The 27293-nt window shown below is 35.1% G+C and overlaps 2 protein-coding genes across 12 annotated transcripts in view; one reads left to right on the top strand and one right to left on the bottom strand.

Moving 5' to 3' along the window:
- The first annotated feature begins 742 nt into the window (after positions 1–742).
- On the top strand, positions 743–14852 carry Tbc1d22 (TBC1 domain family member 22). The gene is made up of 3 exons (XM_089644924.1): positions 743–1393; positions 5317–5799; positions 7144–14852. The coding sequence occupies exons 1-3, from the start codon at positions 818–820 to the stop codon at positions 7570–7572; spliced, it is 1488 nt and encodes a 495-aa protein (XP_089501050.1). The 5' UTR covers positions 743–817; the 3' UTR covers positions 7573–14852.
- A 3237-nt stretch (positions 14853–18089) lies between these two features.
- Positions 18090–27293, bottom strand: part of LOC149412736 (phosphatidylinositol-3,5-bisphosphate 3-phosphatase MTMR3) — a 273058-nt gene continuing 263854 nt past the window's right edge. For 6 of the 11 annotated variants that reach the window (XM_089645074.1, XM_089645064.1, XM_089645066.1 and 3 more), the window contains 4 exons: positions 26403–26617; positions 24943–25077; positions 23748–23853; positions 18090–21694 (listed from right to left, as the gene is read on the bottom strand). In XM_089645074.1, coding sequence (XP_089501200.1) covers positions 21605–21694; positions 23748–23853; positions 24943–25077; positions 26403–26617 — 546 coding nt within the window. In that variant the 3' untranslated portion in view covers positions 18090–21604. Of the gene's footprint in view, positions 21695–23711; positions 23854–24942; positions 25078–26402; positions 26618–27293 lie in introns of all 11 variants that reach the window. The other 5 variants (XM_089645069.1, XM_089645070.1, XM_089645071.1 and 2 more) reach the window with 5 other exon arrangements.

The raw sequence follows: 27293 nt of genomic DNA, 5'->3' as shown, positions 1-27293 counted from the left end.
ATATTTAGGTAGGTCCAAATAAATATCGATGCATGGGATTTTAGGGATTCTTTAGAAAGAATCTCTGCATGTTTACGAATTTTTGAAGTATATTTCGATCATCTAAGGAATTTTCACAAATCTCAGTTTATGGTTGGTATATTTATTTATTTGTTATTTTGAGTCCAACTGTGATTTTACACTAATATAAAAGTTTTATTAGATATAGGTGCACATAATAATATAAGAACCAAACAGAGATGCACGTCTGTAAAAAATGTTAAAGTTTAAAAGGCAACATCAACATTGTTCGAAGGAAACAAACTGTAACTTTAATATGCATATTTTTCGCATTAACATCAAACGGTGTTCAGAAATTTTCACTGATTTCCGATATGATTTTATTGTGAATTTATTTATTTTTGTCATGTATTTTATCAATGTTTCTGTCACGCATAATGTTGTCATTTTTGCCTCATCTGTTTTTAAATTACAATTTCCAATATAAATATATTGTCATTACAACGGTTGTAACTAGTTTTTTTAGCACTTTAGCGAAAGTATTGCGGGAATGAGATTTTTTTTTCGAAATATAAATGTCAAAATCTAGGGGAATTTATTTAATTATTGGGCATTTCTATTTTTTGACATTTCCCGTTTCCCACCGTTGCGCGATTATCTCGCCCACCATTGGTCCACTGGCGATCTCGCCACAAATAAATAAATGGGGAAACGGTTATTTTCACCGCTGTCTATTGTTTTGTGCCTGTGACAGATCACCGCCGTAATGAACTACTGATTTCCTGATTTAATCAGGTTCTAATGGGGTTAATCTGTTATGGAGGGAAAGGTTCGCGAAAATTATGATCAGTACCAAAAAAATTCGTTCTGGAAGAAAAACAATCGCGCGGTGCCCGGTAGATTGAGTCCCCGCAAGGAAGGTCGCCTCGGAAAGGTTATGTCGGGCTCGTCGTCCTTCCAGGACTTTCAGGAGTCCGTGAACGATGCATGGGACGCGGGAGACGATGACATCGTCTGCGGGATGGCTGATACCAAGATATCTAGACACATATCGCTATCGGCGGCGTTGAACGTCATCAACACGCACAGAAGTGAAGCTAAATCCAGTGTTGTGAAAAGTGACACAAAGAAAGCTGAGGTTCCTAAGAAACCTGAAGTTTCTTCTACTGAGAAAGGGAAGGACTTTTCTCCGAGTCGTTCCAACCCTTCAATGTCCCCGACTGCCCCCATGAGACATTACCCCGGGAGGCCCCGGGCTATCCGCTTCCCCACTTTGGCTGCCAAAGAGGAGAACTTCGAATCTAAGATGGAAAGGTTCAATCAGCTGAGGGAATCTGAAGTTTTGGATCTGAATGAACTGAAACAGTTGTGTTGGTCAGGCGTGCCTGTCAAGGTAAACCTTTTTTTTAAATAGGTCGCTCAATATTAGGGTCGACCCCAACAATACTAAGTAGGATAGTGTATTGGTGCAAATGTGCATACTTTCAAGAGAAACAACAAATCTTGTCTTGCTTATGTCCTCTTATTGTTATAAGCGAGATAAGACAAACCATTGAATGCAATTTTATATTTGACAAGTTGTACACGAAGTTACTAGGTACTACGAAGGTACTTTTTATTATATTAAAAATTGTCAAATTCCGCTTCATGCAGACTCTTTAAAAAGACAACACTTGATTTTAACTTAAATATCTAATGGAGACAACTATTTATGTCGAGGGTTTAAATAAACACGCACAAAATAGGCTTTTAGGTTGTTAGTTTGGGTTATTTTAATAATTTATGCATATTTCCTAACCTTCAAACTTAACTTTGATTGAGAAAAAATGGAACTTGAATGCGTCTTTTTCCATCTCCCCTGACATAAATAGTGGTTTCTTGTTAATTAAGTTGAAACCAAGTACTATTTATAATTTTTGTGATGCGGAATTCAATAAGTTTATCAAAATTTTAACAGTATGTGGTGTTTGACTTTTGGAATAAATAGTTGTGTGTCGCTGCTCCGCCTTCTTGAGCCCATGAGGCCTACTCTGTATCTGAAACTTTTCTGCCGCTGGTTTAGCCACGTCACAAACCCGTATTAACCCTTCTCTAAAGGTGCCTGTAAACGATCAAATTTGTTTGTCAAATTTACGTGTTTGTCAAATTATTTGAACGTCTGCGGCCTTATTTGATGTGCTTGTCAAACAAACTACGTGTTTGACGTGTTTGTCAGAAATTCTGATTGACGGAAAGTTTGAACGATATTTGACAACATGTTTGAACGTTTGCGGGGGTGTTTATCAAACAAACGTCAGTTTCGTGTTGCCATCACTATGGAGAGTGCTGCGTCATCGAATGTTATAAGTGAAAGAGACTTTTTATTACATTTTATATCCATATATCGCGATCTGCCGCAACTGTGGAAAGTAAAATGCAGGGACTATATGGACAAGAATAAAAGAAACATAGGAATAAAAACAATAACAGATTTATTAAAAGTATTTCGCGCCAATATTACGGAAGAAGACGTGAAAAAAAAATCAGAACAATCAAAAACAATTCAGACCGGATACAATAAACGTCAAAAGACAATTCCCGGCGAAAGCTGTAAATAAATGAACTAATATTTGACAAACTTCATTTGAACGTTTGCGGCCTTGCCAGGCCTTGCTCATCAAACACGTGACGAGCAAACGTAAAATTTGACAAACAAATTTGATCGTTTACAGGCACCTTTACGGTGTTAAAAAATTCCTCGTCCTCCGGCGCTATACACTCGGTGAATATTTATGTATTGTAATTACTTAATGCAGTAAATAAATGTATTGCGGCGAATACCATAAAATTTGAACTGTGTGCTTAGTATATTTACAGAGATATTGTATTAATAAGAGAAGATGTTCACTCGGTTGACAGCACCAGCAAGGAAAGATTAAACCACGAATATACTGGTTTGTTAACCCGAAAGATACAGAGTAGTCCCCTTGGTAATGTTTATCATAATAATATCCAAAAAGTAACACAGATAAAAATAATGAACTATGTTTTATGAGGTAAAACTTTTCATTTTGAGGTGTCCCAATTAATGTCAGTTAAATTAATATCTTTTTAAGATAATTTTTTTACTTGTTAGGTTTTTCAGTTATGTTAAAATTTGGTAAAAGTTTGTTATCTTTTTTATGATGTTTTGCCACACAGTTGTTTAATAACAATATATCTGTAGTTTATCTTATTTCTGAGGTTAGATAAATTATTTTACGGTGACTTATTTTAAGATAACGGTTATTTTTAGGACATAAAATATATTTTTTTGTCCAAAAAGTGAACCAGTTTAAAGATGGCAGATTCATAACATCAGCATGCTTTGTTTGTACTGTAATGTTTGACATTTTTCTCACCTTATCTCTGCGTAATGTCACACTAGTGAGAAATATGGAACATCCATTCACAGTAGTTGATTTCCGCTTCATGAAAACAGTTGGTTCTCCAACTTGTTCTTGTCAAACTGCAGACATACATCTTTTCTCCCTCATTGAATCTGGACCTCTTCAAGGTTTGCATTACAAAATTCCTTCCCACAGCCCCTTCCATAATCTGCTTCACAACTTCACCCAACCAGTGATGACATAATTAAGTTGACGGCCGGCATAGTCCAGTGGTAACGCATTGGACTGCCATTCCGAAGGTCGCGGGTTCGAACCCGGCGTGCGCAAATAAATTTTATTTGATTAATTTGTGTTATTTCACAAATAATTAATTAAAATAATATATAGTATATTTGCGGCCCGTTCCAGAGTGGAAGATACTACCAGTATCGCCCTGGTGTAAGACCACCATTCAGAATTGAAACGTTGCTCCAAATGGCTTTAGCCGTGTTTAGTGACTAGATCTGAATAGCCAGGTACTTCCCCACCTTCCTCTTTCCCTTCCCCACTTACCTTCAGCCTCACAACATCCCCCAATTGGGGATGCCATAGTCTCACTGGAGACGGGAGCAGTTGGGACTCTTGTGAGGTATTCACTATAAAAAAAAATAAAAAAAAATAATTAAGATCAAATTACATCTTATTACAACTTATTGGAGAGTAGAGGTGATTACATGTAGAAGAGATAGTGGGCGATCAATTCATTGAGATTAGTTTAAAGTGCCATTAACATCGTTTCGAGATGAAGGAAAATGAGAAAAATTAAGATAGTTTTACAACAACAAACGTCACACACTCGAACTATTAATATTTTGAAATTGTTTACTTTCACTGATTGACTTGCTTGATCGCACTGACCGTGTGGAGTGCGAGTGAAGCGCCGAGTTGAGTACGCAGGTGGAGGGGGTACTTATCCAACCCAGTCATTGGGCCTCACTTCTATCCACTGTCTCGCTTGAATCACTCTGTCACTACTAGGCTGAGTACTGACTGAATGCACTGTATCGGCTGAACACTCGGCAGGTGTAATTCAGGCATTAATTCCCCTGGCTGTCACATTGTGTACTCTTGTGAGGTGTCATATTATGATAAGCAAGGAAGACCGAAGATACAAAGCAGTTCATCGTTCATCTTGATGTTGACTCATCGAGATGAACTCATACTCAGCTATAACTGTTTAAACTCCTTAATCGCCAAAAGTACTCATTGGATACAAAAAAAATTATCCGTTGAATGCCGGCATATAATTTTTACAAAAGGTGTTAGGTCCCAGGAGCTCGGCGTTCCAAAGGTTAACGTAACTCTGTGGCCGTGGTACAGGACAATTTAAATTTCATTGCCAGCAACCTTGGCATTATATCCATTGAGATAACTTTACAGGAGAGCATAAAATTGTTTTTTTTTTGTTGAATTTTTAAGATGTCATTTACAAAATACATGAACCTATATTGCTATGGATTTTGAAGTGTAAAATGCTTACAATGATGTTTGGTAATGATGATGTTGCTGGAAAAAAAGCAATTAGTGTAATTACTGAGATACAACTAGATACACTGTGTTGCATGCCAAATGTGGATATTGTATTACATGAACACGAATATGGATATTGTATTAGATTATTCTACACATATATTTCTGTTATACATAATTTCAATGGAAAATGTATTGTTTTCTGCTCTAAATAAAATTAAAAAAACTGTTTCTCAATGTTGCCACATGCATAAAATGATTATTTTCCAATAGGAGCTAGGTACCTGCCTGTTTCTCAATGTTGCCACCTGCATAAAATGATTATTTTCAAATAGGAGCTAGGTACCTGCCTGCTAATTTGGCTTGTTTTCTTTTCTAAATATATATTTTTTAAATCTGATTTTTAATGTTGCAATCTCAATAAAATTATTATTTCCAGATAAGGGCGGTAACGTGGCGCCTACTGTCGGGGTACCTACCTGCCAAGGTTGAACGCCGTCAAGAAGTCCTGGAGAGGAAACGCCTCGATTACTGGCACCTCGTAAAGCAGTACTATGAGGCGGAACGAGACGATGAAACATACAGACAAATCCACATAGACATACCGAGAATGAGTCCATTGGTGGCCTTATTCCAACAATCCACCGTACAGATGATGTTTGAAAGGATCCTGTACATCTGGGCTATCAGGCATCCTGCGTCAGGCTATGTTCAAGGCATCAATGATCTCGTTACTCCGTTCTTCATGGTTTTCTTGCAAGAAGTGGTGCCTATTGGTGATGATTTGGACAATTGGCAGGTCAACACCCTGACGGAGAATCAGCAGCAGGTTATCGAAGCCGATTCGTTTTGGTGCTTGTCCAAATTCTTGGACAGCATCCAGGATAATTATATTTTTGCTCAGTTGGGAATACAGACTAAGGTGAGTCAATAAAGTTGTATTATTTCAAATCCTTTGTGAATCATATTCCCACAGGTGGTTTGATTGAGTCAGCCTGTATGAGAATGAGTTAATCATGCTATTAAATGATTTCATTTCCAATCTGTTTTGTTCAGTTAAAAAGTAACTCCAAATATAATATCAAAACTGTGATTCACAAATTTGAATTATTTTTTTTTATCATCTTTTTCGTTCAGGCTAATTTGTTCGCTTTTGTGAACAACTCATATGTCTCCCTTACTCTTATGGTGAAAAATATGATCTAAATGGTGTTAGAAAGAGAAAACACCACGCTTTATATTCAAATCTAGAAGTTAACCACAGAAGAATTTGAATGTACACTTTTATGAAAGCAAAGGTTCCGACTGTGATTTGAGTGTGATCTTTTTATTGATTATTTTTATATGAAACAACGAAAAAATGAAGTGACATTATCGTTTTTTATACATATTTCTAATAAAATAAGTGTCTCAACAGTGCAACATCATTTCCATCATGAGCTACGAAATTTTAAAATAACTATTTGTCTTATAATAAGTTGTTATTTTTCAATTGTAATAAGGTATGAAATAAGTTGAAACTTGTGCGTATCCAGAGAGTAATACTAGATTTTGTAATCTCATTCATAATGTAATGTCAACGTTGGACGGCCGGCATAGTCCAGTGGTAACGCATTGGACTGCCATTCCGAAGGTCGCGGGTTCGAACCCGGCGTGCGCAGATAAATTTTATTTGATTAATTTGTGTTATTTCACAATTAATTAATTAAAATAATATATAGTATATTTGCGGCACGTTCCAGAGTGGAAGATACTACCAGTATCGCCCTGGTGTAAGACCACCATTCAGAATTGAAACGTTGCTCCAAATGGCTTTAGCCGTATTTAGTGACTAGATCTGAATAGCCAGGTACTTCCCCACCTTCCTCTTTCCCTTCCCCACTTACCATCAGCCTCACAACATCCCCCAATTGGGGATGCCATAGTCTCACTGGCTCCAGACGGGAGCAGTTGGGACTCTTGTGAGGTATTCACTATAAAAAAAAAAATTAAAAAAAAATGTCAATTATTAATATTTAAAAGATTTAGAAATTGAATTTATTTAATCATCTTCAATAATATTAAGGTTGTCTTTAATATAAGAATATCTGCTAAAAATGACAACCACGGACTATTCACATAAAAAAATCTCTTTGCTTGAAAAACTATTCATTTAAAAATATTAACTAAAGTACAAGTTTGACACTGCAATGGCAATGCGTCGGCACGATTCTTCAACATGAAAGGGTTAATTAAAAAAATTTGCTTTATATTTGATAAATTCCAGGTGAATCAACTCAAGGAGTTGATCCGTCGGATAGATCTGCCCCTCCACCAGCACCTGCAGAGTCATGGAGTGGACTATCTCCAGTTTTCCTTCCGCTGGATGAACAATCTGCTGACTCGCGAACTCCCGCTGCCCTGCACCATCCGCCTGTGGGACACGTACCTCGCCGAATCCGACGGATTCGCCACCTTCCAGCTGTACGTTTGTGCCGCCTTCCTCCTTCACTGGAGGGACCGCCTGCTTCAAGAGAAAGACTTCCAAGGCCTCATGATACTATTACAGAATGTCCCCACGCATAATTGGCAGGATTCACACATCGGGATGCTCGTAGCCGAGGCTTATCGGCTCAAATTCGCCTTTGCCGACGCTCCCAATCATCTGCAAAGTCCGGAAAATAGCACTTCAGTCCAGAGCGCGAGCCTGAGATGACCTGGCAAAGGAACTAATAGTCTCGATTTGTACGCGGGCCTCATGTCTGCGGCCTAGTGAAAATGGCAAGTGAGGGTTCCGGAGCGTTTGTCCAAAAATGTTACATTAAATAGCCTCATCGTCCAAAAAAAATTACATTTAGCCCACGTGTCTGTCGCATATGTGATCCTTCAACGGCTATCTCCATATGTGGATGTGATTCACAAAGTTGAATAGCAAACATATTGTGTCAAAACGGGGCCAGCATTGTAAAAGTTAATATGCGATCTCCATGACAAAGCATAAGATCTTTATCTCTGGATCTATAGCGCGTATTTAACAAAATGCAAAAAAATTGTTGTATTCATATTTTCACTTGTACAATTTAAAATAAATTTACAGCACTTAAATGGATTTAACTATGTCTAGTGATAGATAGGCAGGTGCTTTCCCGCTTTCCTCTTCTTTCTGCTCCCCCAATATTCACATATTGCTAATGTTTTGGGACAGTAAAGCTCTAAATGTAATGTCTTTGGATAAAACGCCTGGATGTGTTTACGAAATGGAAGTCCGTCAGGGTTTACACAATATTAGTGGTCGGTAGGGATTTGAAAAGTGTGTTAAGTTTAATGTAAGCGTGTAGGGCTCTTAAATTGCATGGGTTCAACACAGTATTTAATCGCAGGTTTCACGACAACCCATCCAAATACACTAATGTATTTGGACGTTTCGTGTACGGACTAATGGTTAATGTAATGCCTTTGAACTTAGTTAATCTTTGGATTTAAAGACTTTAACTAAAACATCCTGGGACTACATTTCTGTAAATCCTTGCAAAAAGAAGGCTCTAATCACAGTATAGCCAGAGTTGGTTGGTATTTGGGGTACATATTTGCTTCGGTTGGTTTGGTTGAACTGGTTACTGGGTGCTAGAAATTGGGATTCACAAATTCCACGTAGTTATATTTGATTTTAAATGAAATGTATTAATTTTACAAGTATACAATGGAGTCCAATAATTGTAATGTTTATTACAGACGAGCTAGCCATAATAATTAACGTAACCCTCAAAAAACAAATTATGCAATATTTCCGATTCTCAAATTCATCCGTCATTTTTGTTTGGTGTTTTGATAAATTCATGAAATGGCGCTTTTAAAGTTTTGTTATTTCTTTCATTAAATTATTACTATTCAACTTTAAATTTATTTATAATATTATTATTATGTAAAAATATATCATTAATTATATTTAATTGTTTAAACGAACATGCCCTACTCTGTTACATTACTGGAGCCAATTTCAATGTTTTTTCAAAATTATCCTAGAAAACTGATACAAATTAGAAATTCAATAATAATCGTCAAAAGGGGGACGACATACATAATATGTTTCTTGTACATATTCGCAAAATCAAGTTGTAAAATATAATTTTTCATGGACATAAGAAAAAGATGAGTGTGAATTAATTATACATAACAAATAATATTTTAATTAATTTAGGAAAAAATATTCCATATTGGCTCATTGTAATGTAGCAAATAAGTAGACAAAGAGGCATGTTGGATTTTCAAGCCTAAATACTTCTCAAAAAGGTTTAGTTTGTATATTTGAAATCTACTTGTGTGTCTCATTGGTGTGATTCTACTAATTATTGTGCATCACTGAAATAAATGTCAATTTTACTCTATCAATGTTAAAATAAGTATTTTAACAATAAAACACATTTTTACTATGTTTTTTCCAAATTCGACAGAGATCGTTAACAAATATATAGAGAAACTCTCTTATAAAGATTTCCAAGGGAATGAAAAACTTCTCATGGGATTATTTGGGTCATTTTTGTATATGTATCAGTCTTTAAAACATAACTTCTTACCACTCCCGTTCCAAAGGGGGGCACTACACTTACCCCCAAAGATATTAGAAGAACGAGATGTGCTATGAGCAGTTCATACTGTGTGGAATTGTTTTGCCCAGTGTCGCCGGTTTTGTTCACCAATACTACTGCACACCTTCGCTTACGCTAAGGTATCCGCACTAATACATAGAACAGATTTCTGTGCGTACACGTCCCGATACCGTTCAAAGTACCCTAATTAGGTAGTACTCCGGCTACGGTCCGGCGGCCAATATAGCATATCTCGTTCTTCTAATATCTTTGCTTACCCCAAACAAGATTTTTTTTCGTTCAATATCTAAGTTGTTTGTTTACTTCACATAATCTATAATTTAGATTATCCTATAAAAATTATTCGGTAATCGGTCAGCACTTAAAAAAAATTATCCCGTAACAATTTTTTAAGATATCTAACAAATTCCAAAATCCTGGATACCCTTACTTTTAAAAAATTCGTCTCTGCAAATGCACCTTTTGATGTCGAAAGGCGGTTTTACTGGAAAGGGCTACAATGATATAAATTTGACGCTCGTGCTTTCTTATTAGGTACCTCTCACCGTTTTGCATTACTTAATGAATGACCGATGGGCGATGTTCGATAAAACTTTAGATAGTAACTACATAACATAATATGAGTGTTACTGGAAAGAACAAAAGAATACTAAGAGATTTTATGTTGCTTTTATTTTATGGGTGACCCTAGGGACCCCCTTAGGATTGTGCGTAATTTTAATCTTCAATTACGTAAAGGTTTATCATTAAAACTTTTCTTGTTGGAATTTTATAAGCGGGTTTCGCTGTAATGGAAACATGAAATGAAATCAACACCAATTATAATGTTAAATTTAAGATTTTCACAGTCAACTGTTGTCTTCTGTTATTGTTTATTGGGTTGTTGAGCTGTTGTTTCTTCTTAAGCTTTCTCGATAGCTGTCTTAATGATGTACACTGCAAAAATGTCGAAATGTTGACTCAAAGCAGAGCCGGCCTTAAGGCAAAAGGCGTCTGGCGCTAGTGAAAACCTCAAGGGCGCTGTGTTAGGTGTTGTCAGCTCCTCGGCTCCTTGGCAAGTCAACGCCCGGAGCAGACTGCTCCAATGACTCAAAGAGAAGGTGGAAGTAGTAAGTACAACATCCCAAAACACAACATAATAGTATGTAATTATTATTATCATATTTTTATAAGATTTTAACAATGCAATAAAAAAACAATTAATTTAATATAACCATCAACTGTTTTAGGTATGATATTAATGCATAGAATATATTGACTGTCCAAAGTTAAAACACTGAATAAAGCTATGTGTTTCATAAATTGTAACGTTGGTGCGTTCCGCTAGGTTGGTTTACGGCGATATCTGAATACTGCCGAGGGGCCACAAGCTCTAGACTGCACACTCACTCGGTATAGGCCAGCTACCTGTGGCTTCGTAGATATTTACTGTTGTAACGTTAAATCTCAATAAACAGGTAACCTTAATCTTCACAAAAGAAGTCAATCCCTCTTGCACAGAGATAAGAATATTACATGAAGGTTCGCGAAAATGTAATTTGACAATTGTTTAACAAAAAAATTATGTTCAGTGCAATAAAGAATGTATTTTTTTGGAATCTATAGTCAATTTTTCAATTGCTCTTAACTCCTCAGGCCTCTGGCATATTCTGTCGGAAGGTCAGAGTATTTCCGCTTTGCAGTAAAATACAAATAAAACAAATATTTCTGAATGTAAGTAAGGTGATGAAATACGATTTCTAATTTTGTTATTCAAAATTTGAATATTATTTTTAAAATATTCAAATTTCGAATGCATACTTTAAAAAATTTTTAAATGACTCACTTTACGTTTTTTGCAACTAAATTGAAAAAAAAAATTATTAGACAAATGTATTACAAACTTTTTACCGTCAGCTCACTTTTTTGTCATTTCATATAAAAATAATTGATAAAAAAATCACAAAATTCCATTTTTTTTTTGAAATCGTGGTTAGGACCCTTTATAGAGGTGTTCATTTTAATTCTTCTGTGGTTAACTTCTAGATTTATAATATAAAGCGTGGTGTGTTCTCATTCTAACACCGTTTAGATCATATTACTCACCATGATATTAATATTGTGGAAGAAATATGATCTAAACTGTGTTAGAAAGAGAAAACACCACGCTTGAGGGAGATGACGATTTCTTTAAGTCCATATGCACCATAATTAGCTTGAGGCGTTAAAACAGAACATGCGAAAATGTATTGAAAACATCTTTTACAATAAATATTATGGTATTCAGTATTTTAACTTTGAACATTTGATAAGTGAATTATATAATTTAGTTTGTAACCGTCAAAGCCTAATTAACTTGTACTATGTATGTATTAAAAGGTTGGAAGGGACATGTTTTGTATTTATTTATCACAAGCCCCGAAGTTTGTGATGTTTTCCAAAAGCCATGAACAAATGCAGGAGCTATTTCAGCCGCCGTACCCAAAATTAGTAATCTGTTTCTAAGTTATAAATGCCTTTTAAATAATAATGCACTTTTCGTAAGCCACTGCAACGTCTAACTACTTCTTAGGTTAGGAGCCCTGAATCTCTTTTGGGTCAATTAATTCAAGTTAAATCTGATATCTGGGGAACCGTATTTTCTTGGACCAACCAACCAATCGAACTCTTTATCCTTTAGGGGTCGATTGATTCAAGGAAAATCGGATATCTGGAAAACCGTATTTTCTTGGACCAACCAATTGAACTGTTAATCTGTTTGGGGTCAATTAATTCAAGGAAAACTGTTTACTGGGGAAATCATATTTTCTTAAACCCTGAATCCGTTCTGGGGTCCAATTATTTGAGGAAAACTGAATTTCGGAGAAAAAAAATGGTAGGTAGTCCCGATAATGGTGGGCGAATGAACTCCAAGATTTGACAGAATTCTGTGCTGATTTGATATTAGATGGGATCAGAGAACTGATTTTTACAAATTATGAAAAGGCTTTTTGAATTCTCCAATATTGACGGTCGACATTTTGCATGGCATCCAATACGTGTTTACAAAATACTAGTTAACGCGACGCAGGATTTAAGACAATTGAAATATCGTAGATCTATGAATATGTTTATTTTAAAAAAAAACACATGTTATTATTTAACATATATATTAATTTTTTTTAACATTTACATATTGGAAGTCGACGTTCACACATGTTTCGTATATAAATACGTTTTTAAATTGAGCATTTTGCCTTTTTTAACCCTTTAACTGCGGATAACATCTATTTTAGTATACACGGTTTTTTTTAACAATTATTTAAGTAAAATATAAGTGTGTTGTTGATAATTTCACTGTTTTAAAGCAGCATTATTAACATTTGAAATCATATCATAAACAATATGTATGTTTCTTATATGTATTCCATTTCAATTTAATTAAATACAATTTATTAAAATAAATTCCGCATGGGGAATAAAGATGGCTGCTGCATATTCAGCAGAAAAGGGTTAAATGGAGATGACCCAAGTTTAAAAAATAAATTAAATTTGTAATATTTTTTATTATTGAAACAATAACAACATCAATATGAATATAAAAATGTCTTATGGTAGTTAAAGCTATAGAAATTAAAAAAATAATCATTTGTTTGTGTTTTATTGATTCCGATTTAGGCGAGGTACCCCAACTGCTTAAAAAGGCCCTTGTCTCACCAATACCAAAGAAACCCCAACTAGATTCTGAGGATTTAAGTAATTATCGTCCTGTGTCAAATTTCTGTTTATCTCAAAAATCGTAGAAAAAATTGTGATTAGGCAGATAACTGCCCTTCTGGCGAAAAATGAACTGCTGTCAAAGTACCAATCATCTTACAGGAGGTACCATTCTACAGAGACTGGATTACTGCGCGTGTTGTCAGATTTTTGATGCTTCAAATGAGTCAGGTAAGTAGCTTTCCTATTGATATTAGATTTGAGTGCAGCATTTGATACCATCGACCACAATTTCTTGATAGACCGACTGGAAAAACTTTTGGACTGGGTGGTGCAATTATTAAGTGGATAAAATCATACCTCTGTGGCCGAACCCAATTCTGTATAAGCAGGCGGTAAAAACTCTCCCAACGTGACCCTGAATTCTGGAGTCCCCCAGGGTTCAGTGCTGGGGCCTTTACTTTTTATTTTGTTCATAAACGATGTTGCCAAAATAATAGAATCATTTGGACTTCTTTCCCATTGCTATGCTGACAATCAGCAAATCTATTATTTCTACTGTGCACCGAATGAGAAAGACAAATTAACAGATATCACTGTTAAATGCATTGGTGCCATAACACAGCGGATGTCTTCGAACAAACTAAGACTAAATCCATCCAAAACAGAATTTCTCTGGACAGCAACAAAAAAGCACCAGTCAATATTAGACTAATCTCCTCTCATTACTTCTGGCTGCAACATCATCCCTAAAAATGGCATTAAACTCCGAGGTAATCCCAAATTAACTAAACAGTGCGCAGGTTTCTTCCACCTGCGTCAAATCAAATCTATAAGAAGAAATATTCTGGCTTCCACAAAGACTCTTACATTGTATCATGACTCGACTATTGCAATGGCATATACGCAAGTCTCCCTAAAATATAGACTGACAGACTTCAATGCTGCAGCAAGGCTAATAACCGGTGTTTCCAAATATTCCCACATCTCACAACATTTGCGGAACCTTCACTTAAGAGCCCTGAGAGAGAATCGAATTCAAACTCTGCTGGATGGTTTTCAAAGCCGTACATGATATGGCGCCACCCTACTTGACGGAACTGTGCAATCCAAACGATCTTAATGCTAGGCAAGCAACCCTGCGATCAGCATCTTCAACAGCCATAGTATGCGCAATCCTAATACCAATTTTGGTGACCGAGCTTTTGGAGTAGCAGGCCCAACAGCTTGGAACAAACTCGCTTCACATTTGCGAAAGATCGACAGCTCATCTGAGTTCAGAGCAAAACTAAAGACTCACCTTTTCAACTTGTCGTATCCAGAATAATGACCGTTTATTTTTATTTTTTATTTCTCAGTAGTATTTCATTGCTCAGTCCAGGGGATCTTTCTCCTTGACTACCTACTTTAATGTAATAACTATTTATTATGCGTAAACTAATTTTGTAATATTTTATACCTTACCACTGACACCAAGGGCAGAAATCATAACAATCTATATTTGTAAACATAAATATGTATGTTAGTCGTAAATCTCTAGTTTAAGCCGTAGTTGTAAGTCGTATTATAACGGTATTGCGTAAATACCCAGTCGGTCATAAAAATATGTATAGTTTTAAGTCATTAGTTAAAATTAAATTGTAAATCATTGGACATTAATCTCTAGCTATGAAACTTAGTTATAAGTCTAAGTATTAGGAATAAATTAAATGCATAAATTAAGTTGTTAAGCGCCCGTGCGATGTGGTAGGTCACAAACGGCGGGATGTGAATCCGTACTCGACCGGCGGATGGAGGCTGATGAACTCCTACAGGCCGATGCTCAACACCATAGGGGTGGAGATAATCGGTTGCCAATCCTCCAGACCGATTGCTCGACACCATAAGATAGTGGAGATGAACAGTCGAAATGATGGTGTGTGGTCGTGGCGGTGTAGCCATGCGGGGGCGGAGACTTAATGTTCATCACTGGTGGTGAAGACCACGTATCTTCCTGGTCCTCCAGTGAGATGCTGTTCGGTCCTCGACGCCATGCGGGCGGAGGCTGGATGATAGACCGCAGATGCGGTGGACCTCGACGGCGTACGAGGTGAGCTAGGTGGGTTTGCGGCCGGCTGGCGACACTGGTGTCATCAGTAGCGATGGTGGCTTAGTTGTTGCGAATGAGTACTAGACAGTAGGGCTGGGGGGCGCGGCACAGGCCGGCAATGGGATTGTCGCCCAGCGCAGTTGTAGCTGTGAGTACCCATAGTATACTGAGTTCTAAAACTGAACTGTGGCGCAGTGCAGCGGCGTTTATATAGGAACGCGCGCCTTATTTATTTATTTATTTATTTACACATATACGGCACAACACGTGCCATTAACATAATTGACATACTTATAATAGTACAACAACATGAAGAATAACAGTATAAATGTTAGTAAAATTTAAGAAAATAGGTAAAAAGTAAGGTAATAAGTAGTGTATAAAAACTATAATGTATAAAAGTAAATTGTAAAGTGAATAGTTTAAAATATAAAGTATTAAAGTACAAACCATAATTTATTAGGAAAAAGTAAAAATAAAAATAAAAATTTAAAGATTGAAATAAAACAATAAAATGTACCAATAAGATACCTATCTCAAGGTACCGACAATGATTTAAATATAAAAAGTAATAAATCCTGGATTATGTTAACCGATATGATAAATTTTACAAGTACTTATGATTTCAAGTGCATTAATAGTTTTAGAAGTACTGGTAGGCATATTATGTTTACATGATGTATTTACGTGGTACTAGCAAACAAATTTAGTTTAACGCATCTTTTGTATGAAGACAGATTACCGGCAGCGTGATCAATATTAGCATATTCATTGCCTAAAATATGCAAGCGATTTATGGTTGAGTTTTGTTCTGCGTTCGTCATAGTATTGTCACAGTGGAAAGGTGTTTTGAGTCGAGTCGGTCTACTAGGTACATGGTAATTTATTAATGAGACCAATTCAGGGGAGTCAAACCAGTTATTGTTTATTTTAAATAAAAAAATAAGATCATTGAGTATTCTTCTATCTTTTAACGATAAGAGTCTCATTTTTTGTAATAAAGATTCATAGTTTATGTCAACCGCGGGAATACCTAATTTGAAATTAATTGATCTGAGAAATTTGCGTTGGATTCTTTCAATGGAGTTTGCATGGCTTTTGTAGAAAGGGTTCCATATGGGGGAATTGTATTCTAAATGACTCCTAACCAGAGTTGTATATAGTATTTTAAATGTTTGGATATTTTTAAAATCTTTACAAATTCTTACAATGAAGCCCAGAATTTTCATTTTTTTTATTTTTTACATATGTAAATATATGTAAAAAATATGCACACGTAAATACGAGGGAACGTTTTTAAGTTTGCGGAATTGGGGGTAAGGAGTGGAAATAAAAATCCAAATTTATTTTTCCTTTTCAATATATTCACCAGCTACCTTATTGCATTTTTCGGATCTTTCAATTAACTTATGTATACCCTCAAAAAAAAAAGATTTGTCTAAAAAATACGCCGAAACTGCATCCTTCACTTCTTCATCTTTGTGGGAAAACTTTTTCCCACAAAGTTCTTTTTCAAGTTTGGAAAAAGGTAATAATCACTGGGAGCCAGGTCAGGACTGTAGGGTGGATGTGGCAAAATTTCGAAGCCCATCTTCTGCAGTGCAGCCATCGCAACACGGCTCTTGTGAACAGGCGCGTTGTCGTGCAGAAGGAGGACACCTTTGGTCAATTTTCCCCATTTTTTCTCCTTGATGGCTTCCTTTAATTGCTCCTGAATTGAAGCGTAGTAAACTCCGGTTATGGAAACACCTTTATCTTTGTAATCGATCAACAGGATTCCTTCTTAGTCCCAAAAGACTGTCGCCATAATTTTCCCAGCCGATTGTGACACCTTAAACTTCTTGGGTGGCGGTGTGCCTTACTTGTGCCACTGCATAGAGTCCTGTTTAGACTCAGGTTCATAATGATGAACCCAAGTTTCTTCACCAGTAACAATTTGAGCCAACACTCCATCTTTGTATTACCTACAGAGGTCCAAAAATGCACGAGAACACTCAACGCGCTGTTGCTTTTGAGGCGGCGTGAGCATTCTCGGCACCCATTTTGCGCTGACTTTAGTCATGCCAAGATGGTTGTGAAGAATTTTGAAAATAGTTGTATGTATTTGATACTCGAATCATTTCTGCGAGCTGTTTCTTCTTTAGTTGGGTATCTTCTATTATTATTTTGAATAATTTTAGTGGTCATCTCGATAGGCCTTCCTGGCCGTGGGTCGTCTTCAAGCGACTCCTGCCTTGTTTAAAGAGGGTATGCCACTTGTAAAACATAGTTTTACTTGAACAAGAGTCCCCGTAAACGAATGACATCTCTTCCAGTATGATCTGAACTGATTTTCCTTGCTTGGTAAGGAATTTTATAACAGCGCGGAACACAATTTTCTCCATATTCACAATTCTCCCCTTCATTGACTTGTTTGGTCGACGATAGCTCAAAGACTAATATGACCTAATTACGATAAAATCCGGTATTTATACTAATAATGAGTTGCTCAATTAGTACCTAATTCAGCGACACCCCCACTAATCACCTACCTACCCGTTCCGCGAACTTAATTACTTCCCCTCGTAATATTTGATTTATGGTTAGCGTTTGAATATTGTTTTCTCCATTACATTTCCCAAAACTTAGAATGTAGAGATGTCTTAATCAGCTGATTTACGCATATAAAAACCCACTACCTACCTTAAATTTCACTAAAATGTGTGTCACAATTTGTAAAACTGTATAGCCTATACAGACTGTATAGCCTATATAGACTGTATAGCATACTAATATTGAACACATACTGCGATGACAGTATCAGTAGTAACCATGCACACCTAATGACCGCTTCCAAATAAAACTTCAAATAAAACTAAACAATTGTAGTAATAATCAGGTGTAATTTATTATTTATAATATAATATAGAAGCGCCTACAATCAAGAACAAATTTACAGAAATTCCATAGGTAGTAAAATATAAAGTTTTCAAAATGGCGGGTCTAACGTGAACCCTTAGAATAAATATTACATTGTAACACCTCGTGTTCGTTTCTGAATTTCGTGCATTCCTTATCGAGACCCTTTCAAAACTGCTGTAAATACTAATCTTTAAAATAGGTACAATGTTTGGCATAATACACCAAAAACATAGTGAAAAAAAATAATGGTATGAAAAATGTAATGAAAAAAGGTAGAATGATTGGCATAATATACCAAAAATATTGTGAAAAAGTCATGAAAAAAATAATAAAAAGGGTAGAATGATTGGCATAAAATGCCAAAGTTTATCATAGTATGAAAAATGTAATGAAAAAATAATAGTATGAAAAATGTCATGAAAAAAGATAGAATGATTAGCATAAAATACCACAGATTTTATAGTATTAAAAATATTAAGAAAAAGTTATTAAAGAAAGAATAATGTGAAAAATGTAATGAAAAAATATAGAATGATTGGCGTAAAATACCACAGATTTTATAGTATTAAAATATTATGAAAAAAATATTAAAGAAAGAATAGTAAGAAAAATGTAATGAAAAAAGAATAGTAGGAAAAATTGTAATGAAAAGAGAATAAGTGTGAAAAAAGTAATGAAAAAAGAATAGTTTGAAAATGTAATGAAAAAAGAGAAGTGTGAAAAAAGTAATGAAAAATGTAATGAAAAAGAATAGTAAGAAAAATGTAATGAAAAAAGAGAAGTTTGAAAAAAGTAATAAAAAATGTAATGAAAAAAGAGAAGTGTGAAAAAAGTAAGGAAAAATGTAATAAAAATGTAATGAAAAAGGTAATGAAAAATGTAATGAAAAAAGAATAGTAAGAAAAATGTAATGAAAAAAGTAATGAAAAAAGAATAATATGAAAAATGTAATGAAAAAAGAATAGTAAGAAAAATGTAATGAAAAAAGTAATAAAAAAAGTAATTAAAAAAGAATAATATGAAAAATGTAATGAAAAAAGAATGTTTGGCACAAAATACCAAAAAAATTATTATCATTGTCAAAAAAAATGTTGACAAGAAATACAAAATTTTATTATTGGAAAAAAATTGAGAGAAATTGAGAAAATATTAAAATTTATTATTGGATAAAAAAATTTAAAATGTTCCATATAAAATAAAAATCTTTATTATTGGATGAAAGATGAGATGAAAAAGAATCAAAAAATATGTTAGCATAAAATACCAAACTTAGATTAGGATGAAAATAATTGTTTTTTTTTATATATTTTTAAATGGCATGTGTTTAAGTATTGGATGAAAATGATTGAAATAAAAGAAAATATATTTTTTGCCACAAAATATAAATTAGAAAATCTAAAAGATTTATGAAAATTATGAAGCCAAAAGAATTGAAAAAATTACACACAAGTTGCTAAAAAAAATACCAATACATGGAATTGATTATTATCTAATGCGTTTGAATTGAAGTATCTAGATTTAGATTTTGCCCAAATATTGCTTGCACAGTAACAAAAAAATAATTATCAAAATAAGCCGTGTTGAGGAAATGAAATTAAGTCAAAAATAATTTACATCAGTTTGTCTTTTCTAGTAGAGTTTAAATGAAATAATTTAGATCAGTTTGTCTTTTCTAGTAGAGTTTAAATAAAATAGTTTGTCTAGTCGTCTTCTAGTAGAGAAGTATATTTGTCAATATGTAGCTTTTCAATTCCTCCACTTTAATGTGTTTTAGTGATTTGAATATAATCCAGTCAGTTTGGGAAATATGAAATGAAACATAACCAGGCGGATGGATAGATAAGAATAGGTAAGAAGGCGGATATAGATTTAATTGTAGCTGAATGATGTGCGTCAAGTAAAGCGTTATGTATATATATGTATATTTTATAATATTGGACTGATAGCCGAATTGTCTAGTGATGTGTTGGTTAGGTTGTCCAGTATTAGGAATAGTCAACATGCCATTTATATAATTTCTTATCCATAAACGTATTACGCTATATACTTTACAATCACATGAGCAGTTCTGATATAAACTAACCCAACTGCTTTTTAGGTTATGTGTCTTCAAGTCTCCATTTCTAAAATAATAACAGAACAAAACAGAATTCTGTAAATCTCCCAATAGAGAAGAGTGAAGTGTAACTCTGCAAAATTAAGGGATTTACCAGTCATACATAAATTAAATCATAGATAAGTTGCGTTTGTTCACTCGCATTTGTCATTGAGAATGTACACATACAATAACTTTCAAATAATTTACAATATATATAAATTTGTCCGTATCTTAATGTTAAAAAATTTACAAACTTGAAACAGCGTAATATAATATATTTAAGTTCAAACATTTAAAGTTTACAATAATGTTTTATTCTACAGCTCAATATGAGCATTTTATATTACACTATGTGAAAATATGTAAAAACCCTCCATTTGCCGCAACTCTACACCAATTGTTTAAACTTTAAACCATATTTATTACAATGTTTAAACGGAGCAATTAAACACGTCAACAGCTTTTCAGCAGTCAGAGGGATTTAGCGACATTTTCACCGTAACTCGGAAATCTCAATGGGATACTAAGGTCAACTCGTCGCACCTACATTACAATTCGTCTCATTTGGCGGCAAACTTCCATAAACGCGGCGCGGCTTTAATGTCTCAATATTGCGGCAAGTCAAAAGGAGATTGTCGCAAAAGACTCAAACATAACATTCAAAATGGTGCAATCACGGGTTAAATATCAGGTGACAGAGTGCTCGTGCAGCGAGGTTCCCCGACACAAGCCTTTTGTCGGCTACCTACTAATACCCAATCCTTTGTACATATTCGGTAATATCGTCTAGTTTTATTTCTCCCGTTATGAACATTCTGCCAAATTAATTAGTTCTCTGTCGTTATTAAGGAAATTTATCTAATCGCAGTTTAGTGGTTTATTACAGTTTATATAAGCTATTAGCTACCTGGTTTTTTTAACAAAATCTGTCGTAACTTTTGAGAGATAGTCTGAGAAATTCATCATGTTCCCAACATGACGGCGTCCTTAAACACAAAGTTCACAATATACAAAAATGTCATGTCAAAACATCAACAGAACTGTCCAGAACATTTGAAAATAGTCGTGGCTTAACAACATTCGGCTCGTATTTGTAAAACATTTAATAATCTCAACACAAATACAAGCAATTCAACATTTGAAACAAGCAAATCTTCAATAATTCGGTCCGTTATGAAGTCAGCTTCGGTGGACAGCGCCGTGTCAAGTATTTACAAAGCGATAATCCAATTGGGCGTTCTTCTAACCGATCGGGCTCTTCAATATCAGTCATTATAGGAGGATAATAAGTAATGTGTATTGGACGGGCATGCTGCGGGGCCGGTCCATTGGCGGTAGAGCAGCCATGTTTGGCGGCAAGAGGTGGCCATTTTGGCGGCTAGTTGGAAGCGGCCGTGACCTGGGAGCTGCCGGTGAGTTTCTGATCGCCGGCAGCCTGTTTGCAGAATTCGCTAAGACGCCTCACCTGCTGCAGGACAAAATAATTCTATTAGAATTCATTAATTGAAAATTTAAAAGACCATTTTGGAGGAGGCCCACCACTTCCCCGCCCTGTTTTAGGTACTGATGGTACCCCTTCAGAGCTCTCGCAAGGACGCTAATTTTTTTGAAAAAACGAGTCTACATTTAAAATTTCAAAACAAGACCTCCAAAATGTCCATGCATACGATGTTATTCGCAGTATGCAAGTGCTGTGTTTTAATAATTTTAGTAAGTTCTATTCTACTTGGTTAATATAATAAAAACACATTTACAAAATGTCAACAATAGGTAGAGAAGAATTAAAATAATACACAGCCACCTACAAAAAGAACAAAAAAGAAAAATGGTAAAGTATGCGCCTCTTTCTGTGGTGAAGGGGGTGTCGATACCCACTAACAGGCAGACCTAGGGAGAGAAAGCTGGGCGAAAAATTTAAAAGACCAACATGTGAAGAGACGCAATAGTAAAGCATTTGACCAGACAAGAGATGCTGTGATTCTTGTGACCATATAATCGTGACTGCATAGAGCCAGTGGTGTAGAACTTTACGAGGAATCAAGGAAAAGATTGAAGAAAGGTGGAAGATTGTGTTAATTCAATTCAGGTAACCAAATAATACAGCTAAACCCAATAACATTACAAACTTATAGACACGCTGTAGCGATTTCAAAAGTGGCAAGCCAAAGATACGGTAATATGGCTGCCCTTTCGATATAAAATTAAACTGCTTGAGATTGTATGTTATCTCTAACCAAATTGCATAAGAGTACAAAAATGCTCTCGCCTGTGATGAGGAAGTGTTTTCATCAGACTTAAATTACTTATTATTATTAATAAAACAATTATTTTCATTGTTTACTGACGATTTGAAGCAGCATTAGAGAAATTGAGATAGCAAACGTATGAGGACAATCTACTGGGTGTAGATCATCTCATACTTCGTCTTAGTGCAAGCGAGTAAGAATAGTGTCATCTCAATCACACCTGTGAAGTAGAATGTAGTATTCAGTCCTAGATCTATTTCGTTCATACACACATATTCTTTGTATGTCACACACAACAAACATTCGAATTAAGAATTTACTGAAAACGTAAGTGTGGAAAAAAGAGGTGGAGCACAGCATTCAAGCATATTTATAACATACCCACTAACATGCCGTCTTATTCATACATGGTTGTCTCTTTCATACATATAGACACATAACAAATTGCAACAATAATTGAAAAGGGTTTGAGAGTGAGCAGCAAATGGATTGAATCTTGTCCAACACAGAGAAAGAGTTCAATTCTAATTCAGTTATCAAAGCAATCATTTTAGGGCTGGAAATTTTTAGCCACTCAAGCTAATCTGTTTGCTTTTGGGGACAGCTCATTTGGTCTCATAGAAATGTCTGTGTCTGTCTCCCTTACTGTCATGGCGAGAAATATGATCCAAACGGTGTTAGAAAGAGAAAACACCACACTTTATACTCAAATCTAGAGAAGCTAACTATGGAAGTATTAAAATGTACACCTCCATGAAATCAAAGGTTCAGACCGCAATTTGAGAAAAATTTCATGAATTTTTATATGAAACGAAAAAAAATGAGGCGACAGTAATGTTTATAATATGTCTAATAAAACGTGTGTTTTTCCGTAGTCAGTAATTTTGGTTCAGTGTTCAGAAGAAAAAACGTAAGGTGAGCCATTTTTTTAAACTTTTTTATGTTTGCATTCAAAATATTTCAAAAATTATATACTTATTTCTAATAATAAAATTTGAAAGCGTATTTTATCACTTTTCAAAAACAGTTTTTAGTTTTCGGATACATTCAGAAATATTCCATTTATTTGGATTTTATTCCAAATGAAATACTCAGACCTTACGAAAGAAAATGCGAGAGCAGCGAGGAGTTAATGCAATTGAATTAATTAGGATTAAATCACTCAATGAATTATTATAAAATGTGATTATTAGTCGGCTGAAGTCGATTGAAGGAATAAACATCATCAGCTTTACTCACAGTCTAACAAAAGAGTAACTATAAAATATATATTACATCGGAGGAGGAACCGTGCGGCGCTCCGGGGGCCTGCTTCCTCCGCTCTGCCGAGTGTCCCCCCGAGGGGCCCCCGCTCATCGAGCGATCGCTCGACACGCTGCGGCTGAAAGGACAACATTCATAAGTTATTACATTATATTATCAGATAATTCAATGGAGTTACTTTACAACGGATTCTAAACGGTTTTCGGTAACTCGTAGAATAAGCGGGAAACTGGTGCATCACTTTTGGAATAGTTTTTGTGGTAAAACTTTTTTTTCATTTGAACTTTTATTTTCAAGAAAATCGTGTCTAAAGTTGAATTTGAAAAAAAATCAGTATAGGGGGTTAATATCAGCTGTTTCATGTCTTTTAATATGCGTCGAAGCGTAGATCAGGCTTTAAAAGTCTTTTAATCCTGAAGTTGCCGAAAAAATAGAAACAAAATTTCAAATTTCAATTGCTAAATCAAAAAAAAATTTTGGATTCTTTATGTGTTGGAGATTTACCAGTGTTTACCTTCTTGATCACCGATGCTAAATTATCATTGCGCACCAGCTGATTCTATTTTCGTAATAACTAACTTGTTATATATATATATATTTGTAAAAAATAGTATATAATCTACCATAAGCAGTTTCCCAGAAAAGCTAGTTATATTCAGAGAAATGATTTTTTTATTGTATCCAGAAACCCCCGCGTACGCAATTATTACTGATTTATTACAAGTTTCTTGTTAACTCTTTAAGTTTTTTAAGTTCCAAATACAAAAGTTATATTTGAAGATAATATCTATACATTTGTTATACCGAAATGTTAATTATATGAAATTCCATTGATAGAAAAAAATCACAAAGTTAGCTCCGAAAATTATTAAAAACACATTTTGTTCTGTTATTTAATATGTTGTAGGCATGAAAAAATGTACAGTGTATCTTTAAATGCAACTAAAGCATTTGTCGAGAAATTTTTGCTCTATTTCAAACGAGTCGTGTTTTATAAATTTTTTCACCATTTTCGCTCAATCATTATTGTTTTTTTAATATTAGCGCGCTCCCTCTAACATTCGTACACTTGCTCTGAAGATGGGAAGAAGGTTGGAGTTCAATCAGCCGATATACACGACAACCTGGAGAGCCAATGTAGGAATGTAGGACAGAGAGGGATAAAGCATTGTTCTTCTTTGATAATGACATATGACACTATATTTACCTATCATCATTGGAGACGAGGGGCGCCAGCGAGGCGAAGCACTCGGCGCACACCCGCACGGGACTGAAGAGCTGCTCGTTGGGCAGCGGGGTGGTGTTCTCCGAGCACTCAGCGCAGAAGATGCGGCCGCAGCTTCTGGACCGCAAAACAAACAACACATCACCATGTTACTTATAGATTAGAGGTTACCAGGTTACAGGCAAATGATAAGATAGTTCATATTTGGCAGAACAGCACTTCATTATGAAAGTGATTTGTAACTGTTCTATTTGTGTATTAACTGAGTATTTATAACTGGATTGTTCTCACGTAGTAAGTAAATAAATAAAAAATACAAATAGTTAAAGTTCCGAGATACTTAACCACTCAGGCTAATTTGTTCGCTTTTGGAAATAGCTCACATGGTCCCCTAGAAAACGTTGTACCTCCCTCACTGTCATGGTGAGAAATATGATCTTTAGTTTTCAGATACTTTCAGAAATATTCTGTTTATTTGAATTTAATTGCAAAGCGGAAATACAGACAAATTCTGACAGAATATGCAAGGCCCTGAAGGGTTAATAGCATTTTAAGTTGACCTGAAAATTTCTTGATATTATTCTGTGAAATTCGCATTACTATTGGAGAAATTCGCATTACTTTTGGAGAAATTAGCATTATTTTTTGTAATATTTTTGGGAAAAGGAGTGCTATTTTTCATCAAAAGCGGTGGTATTTTGCAAAAAATGATATTATGATAACATTAATCTACAACATGAATTTATAAGATATATCAACTAAAAACTCGGTCTACCAATAGAAACTATAAATTACAACCACTTGATGAAAGAATTAAAATTACTAAAACTCTCACACAGGAGACTTGTTTCCGACTTGACTTTTATTTTTAAAATCATTAATGGAATTTTAGACAGCCCTGATTTATTCAGTGATTAGACTTTAGACCTTCAACATATCAACTACAACTACTCGATTGAAAATTCTTTTTAATTACAACAATAATATCAGGACTGAATTGCAAGCATTTAGCAACACTTTTACGGAAATAGAAGATGTGTTCAAGTGCACGGAATATAGTTACAAGAAGGCTATAATAACATATCTAGCATAATACTTTTGTTCTGCATGGATTCTATATAATTTTAAAGAAAAAATTTACTTTTGTTCCATTGAATTATGATGTACATATTATCACATGCATCAGCATCACATGTGAGCGTATATAAAAAATAACACTTGTTAGGGTATAAAAAAAATAACACTTTTTAGCGTATATAAAAATAACACTTTTTAGCGAATATAAAAAATAACACTTTTTAGTATTTTGCAGCATAAAGAAGTGATGAAACACAATGTCTACAATTGTTTGATTTGAAGCCCTCGAATTTGACTGTTATTGACATTACATTATTAAGACCATATTGTGATTTGATTGCACTCTGGGGAGAAGTGATCCTCACCTGCAGTGGTGCTTCCTCTTGCCCAGCCAGAAGTGCGTGTGGCAACGAGTGCAGCGGCTGACGGCGTGGTCGGGCACCCACAGCACTCCGCTGCCATTGTTGACGCTGCTGCCCATGCCGCTGGACGCCACGGAGGCGGCGCGAGACCCGCAGCCCTGCTGGTCCTGCGCCACCGAAGGCTCGGCACACATCGGGTCCATAGGGGGGAAATAGTCCTGCGGAGTAAGGGGCATATTCGTACAAAGTGTTTAAGATGGTGAAACTACTGAACAGAAGTGTGATAGAAGAAGTGATCAGTGGGCCATATCAGAAGAGTATGTATGATTGTGAATGAAGCGAGAAGTGTGCGTCAAGAAGTTGTGTGGTGGTCCATCCTCTCTGCTTAGTTAGTTAGTTAGCCTTTCTTTTGGTCTCACAGAAATTGTTGTATCTCCCTTACTCTTGTAGAGAGAAATATGATCTAAACGGTGTTAGAAAAAGAAAACACCAAGCTATGTATTCCAATCTAGAAGTAGAACCAAAGGTTTCAACTGCAATTTGAAAAAAAGTGTGTTTTGATATATTTTTTCGTTATCAGAAATTTAAGTTAGAAAAGCGTAAAGTTCAATTCAAAATTATAACATTTCAAAAAATTTACGTTTATTTCTAACAATATAATTTGAAAGTGTATTTCATCACCTTTCAAAAACAGTTTTCAGTTTTGGGATATGTTCAGAAATATTCCATTTATTTGGATTTTATTGCAAAACGGAAATAGTCCGACCTTCTGACAGAATGTGCCTGAGGCCTGAGGAGTCAGTGAAATTACTTTTCGAATTTTCGGTTCCCATCAGGATGCAATTTATTGTTAATGATAGTAATTTTTTTTATGGTGATTTTCAGAATTTTTCC

This window comes from Hesperophylax consimilis, chromosome 22, assembly GCF_061612785.1.
Source record: "Hesperophylax consimilis isolate HC1 chromosome 22, BYU_Hcon_1.0, whole genome shotgun sequence".
In the NCBI taxonomy this organism is placed as follows: Eukaryota; Metazoa; Arthropoda; class Insecta; order Trichoptera; family Limnephilidae; genus Hesperophylax; species Hesperophylax consimilis.
The sequence above is the reverse complement of the archived record's forward strand: the minus strand, read 5'-3'. Positions and strand labels throughout refer to the sequence as shown.

What these genes read in the sequence shown, in the direction of transcription:
- Tbc1d22 (XM_089644924.1), top strand. Translation starts at nt 818, where the DNA reads ATGGAGGGAAAGGTTCGCGAAAATTATGATCAGTACCAAAAAAATTCG. An exon ending in GGTCAGGCGTGCCTGTCAAG is followed by an intron (nt 1,394 to 5,316) that starts GTAAACCTTTTT and finishes TATTATTTCCAG; the next exon opens with ATAAGGGCGGTAACGTGGCG. An exon ending in AGTTGGGAATACAGACTAAG is followed by an intron (nt 5,800 to 7,143) that starts GTGAGTCAATAA and finishes GATAAATTCCAG; the next exon opens with GTGAATCAACTCAAGGAGTT.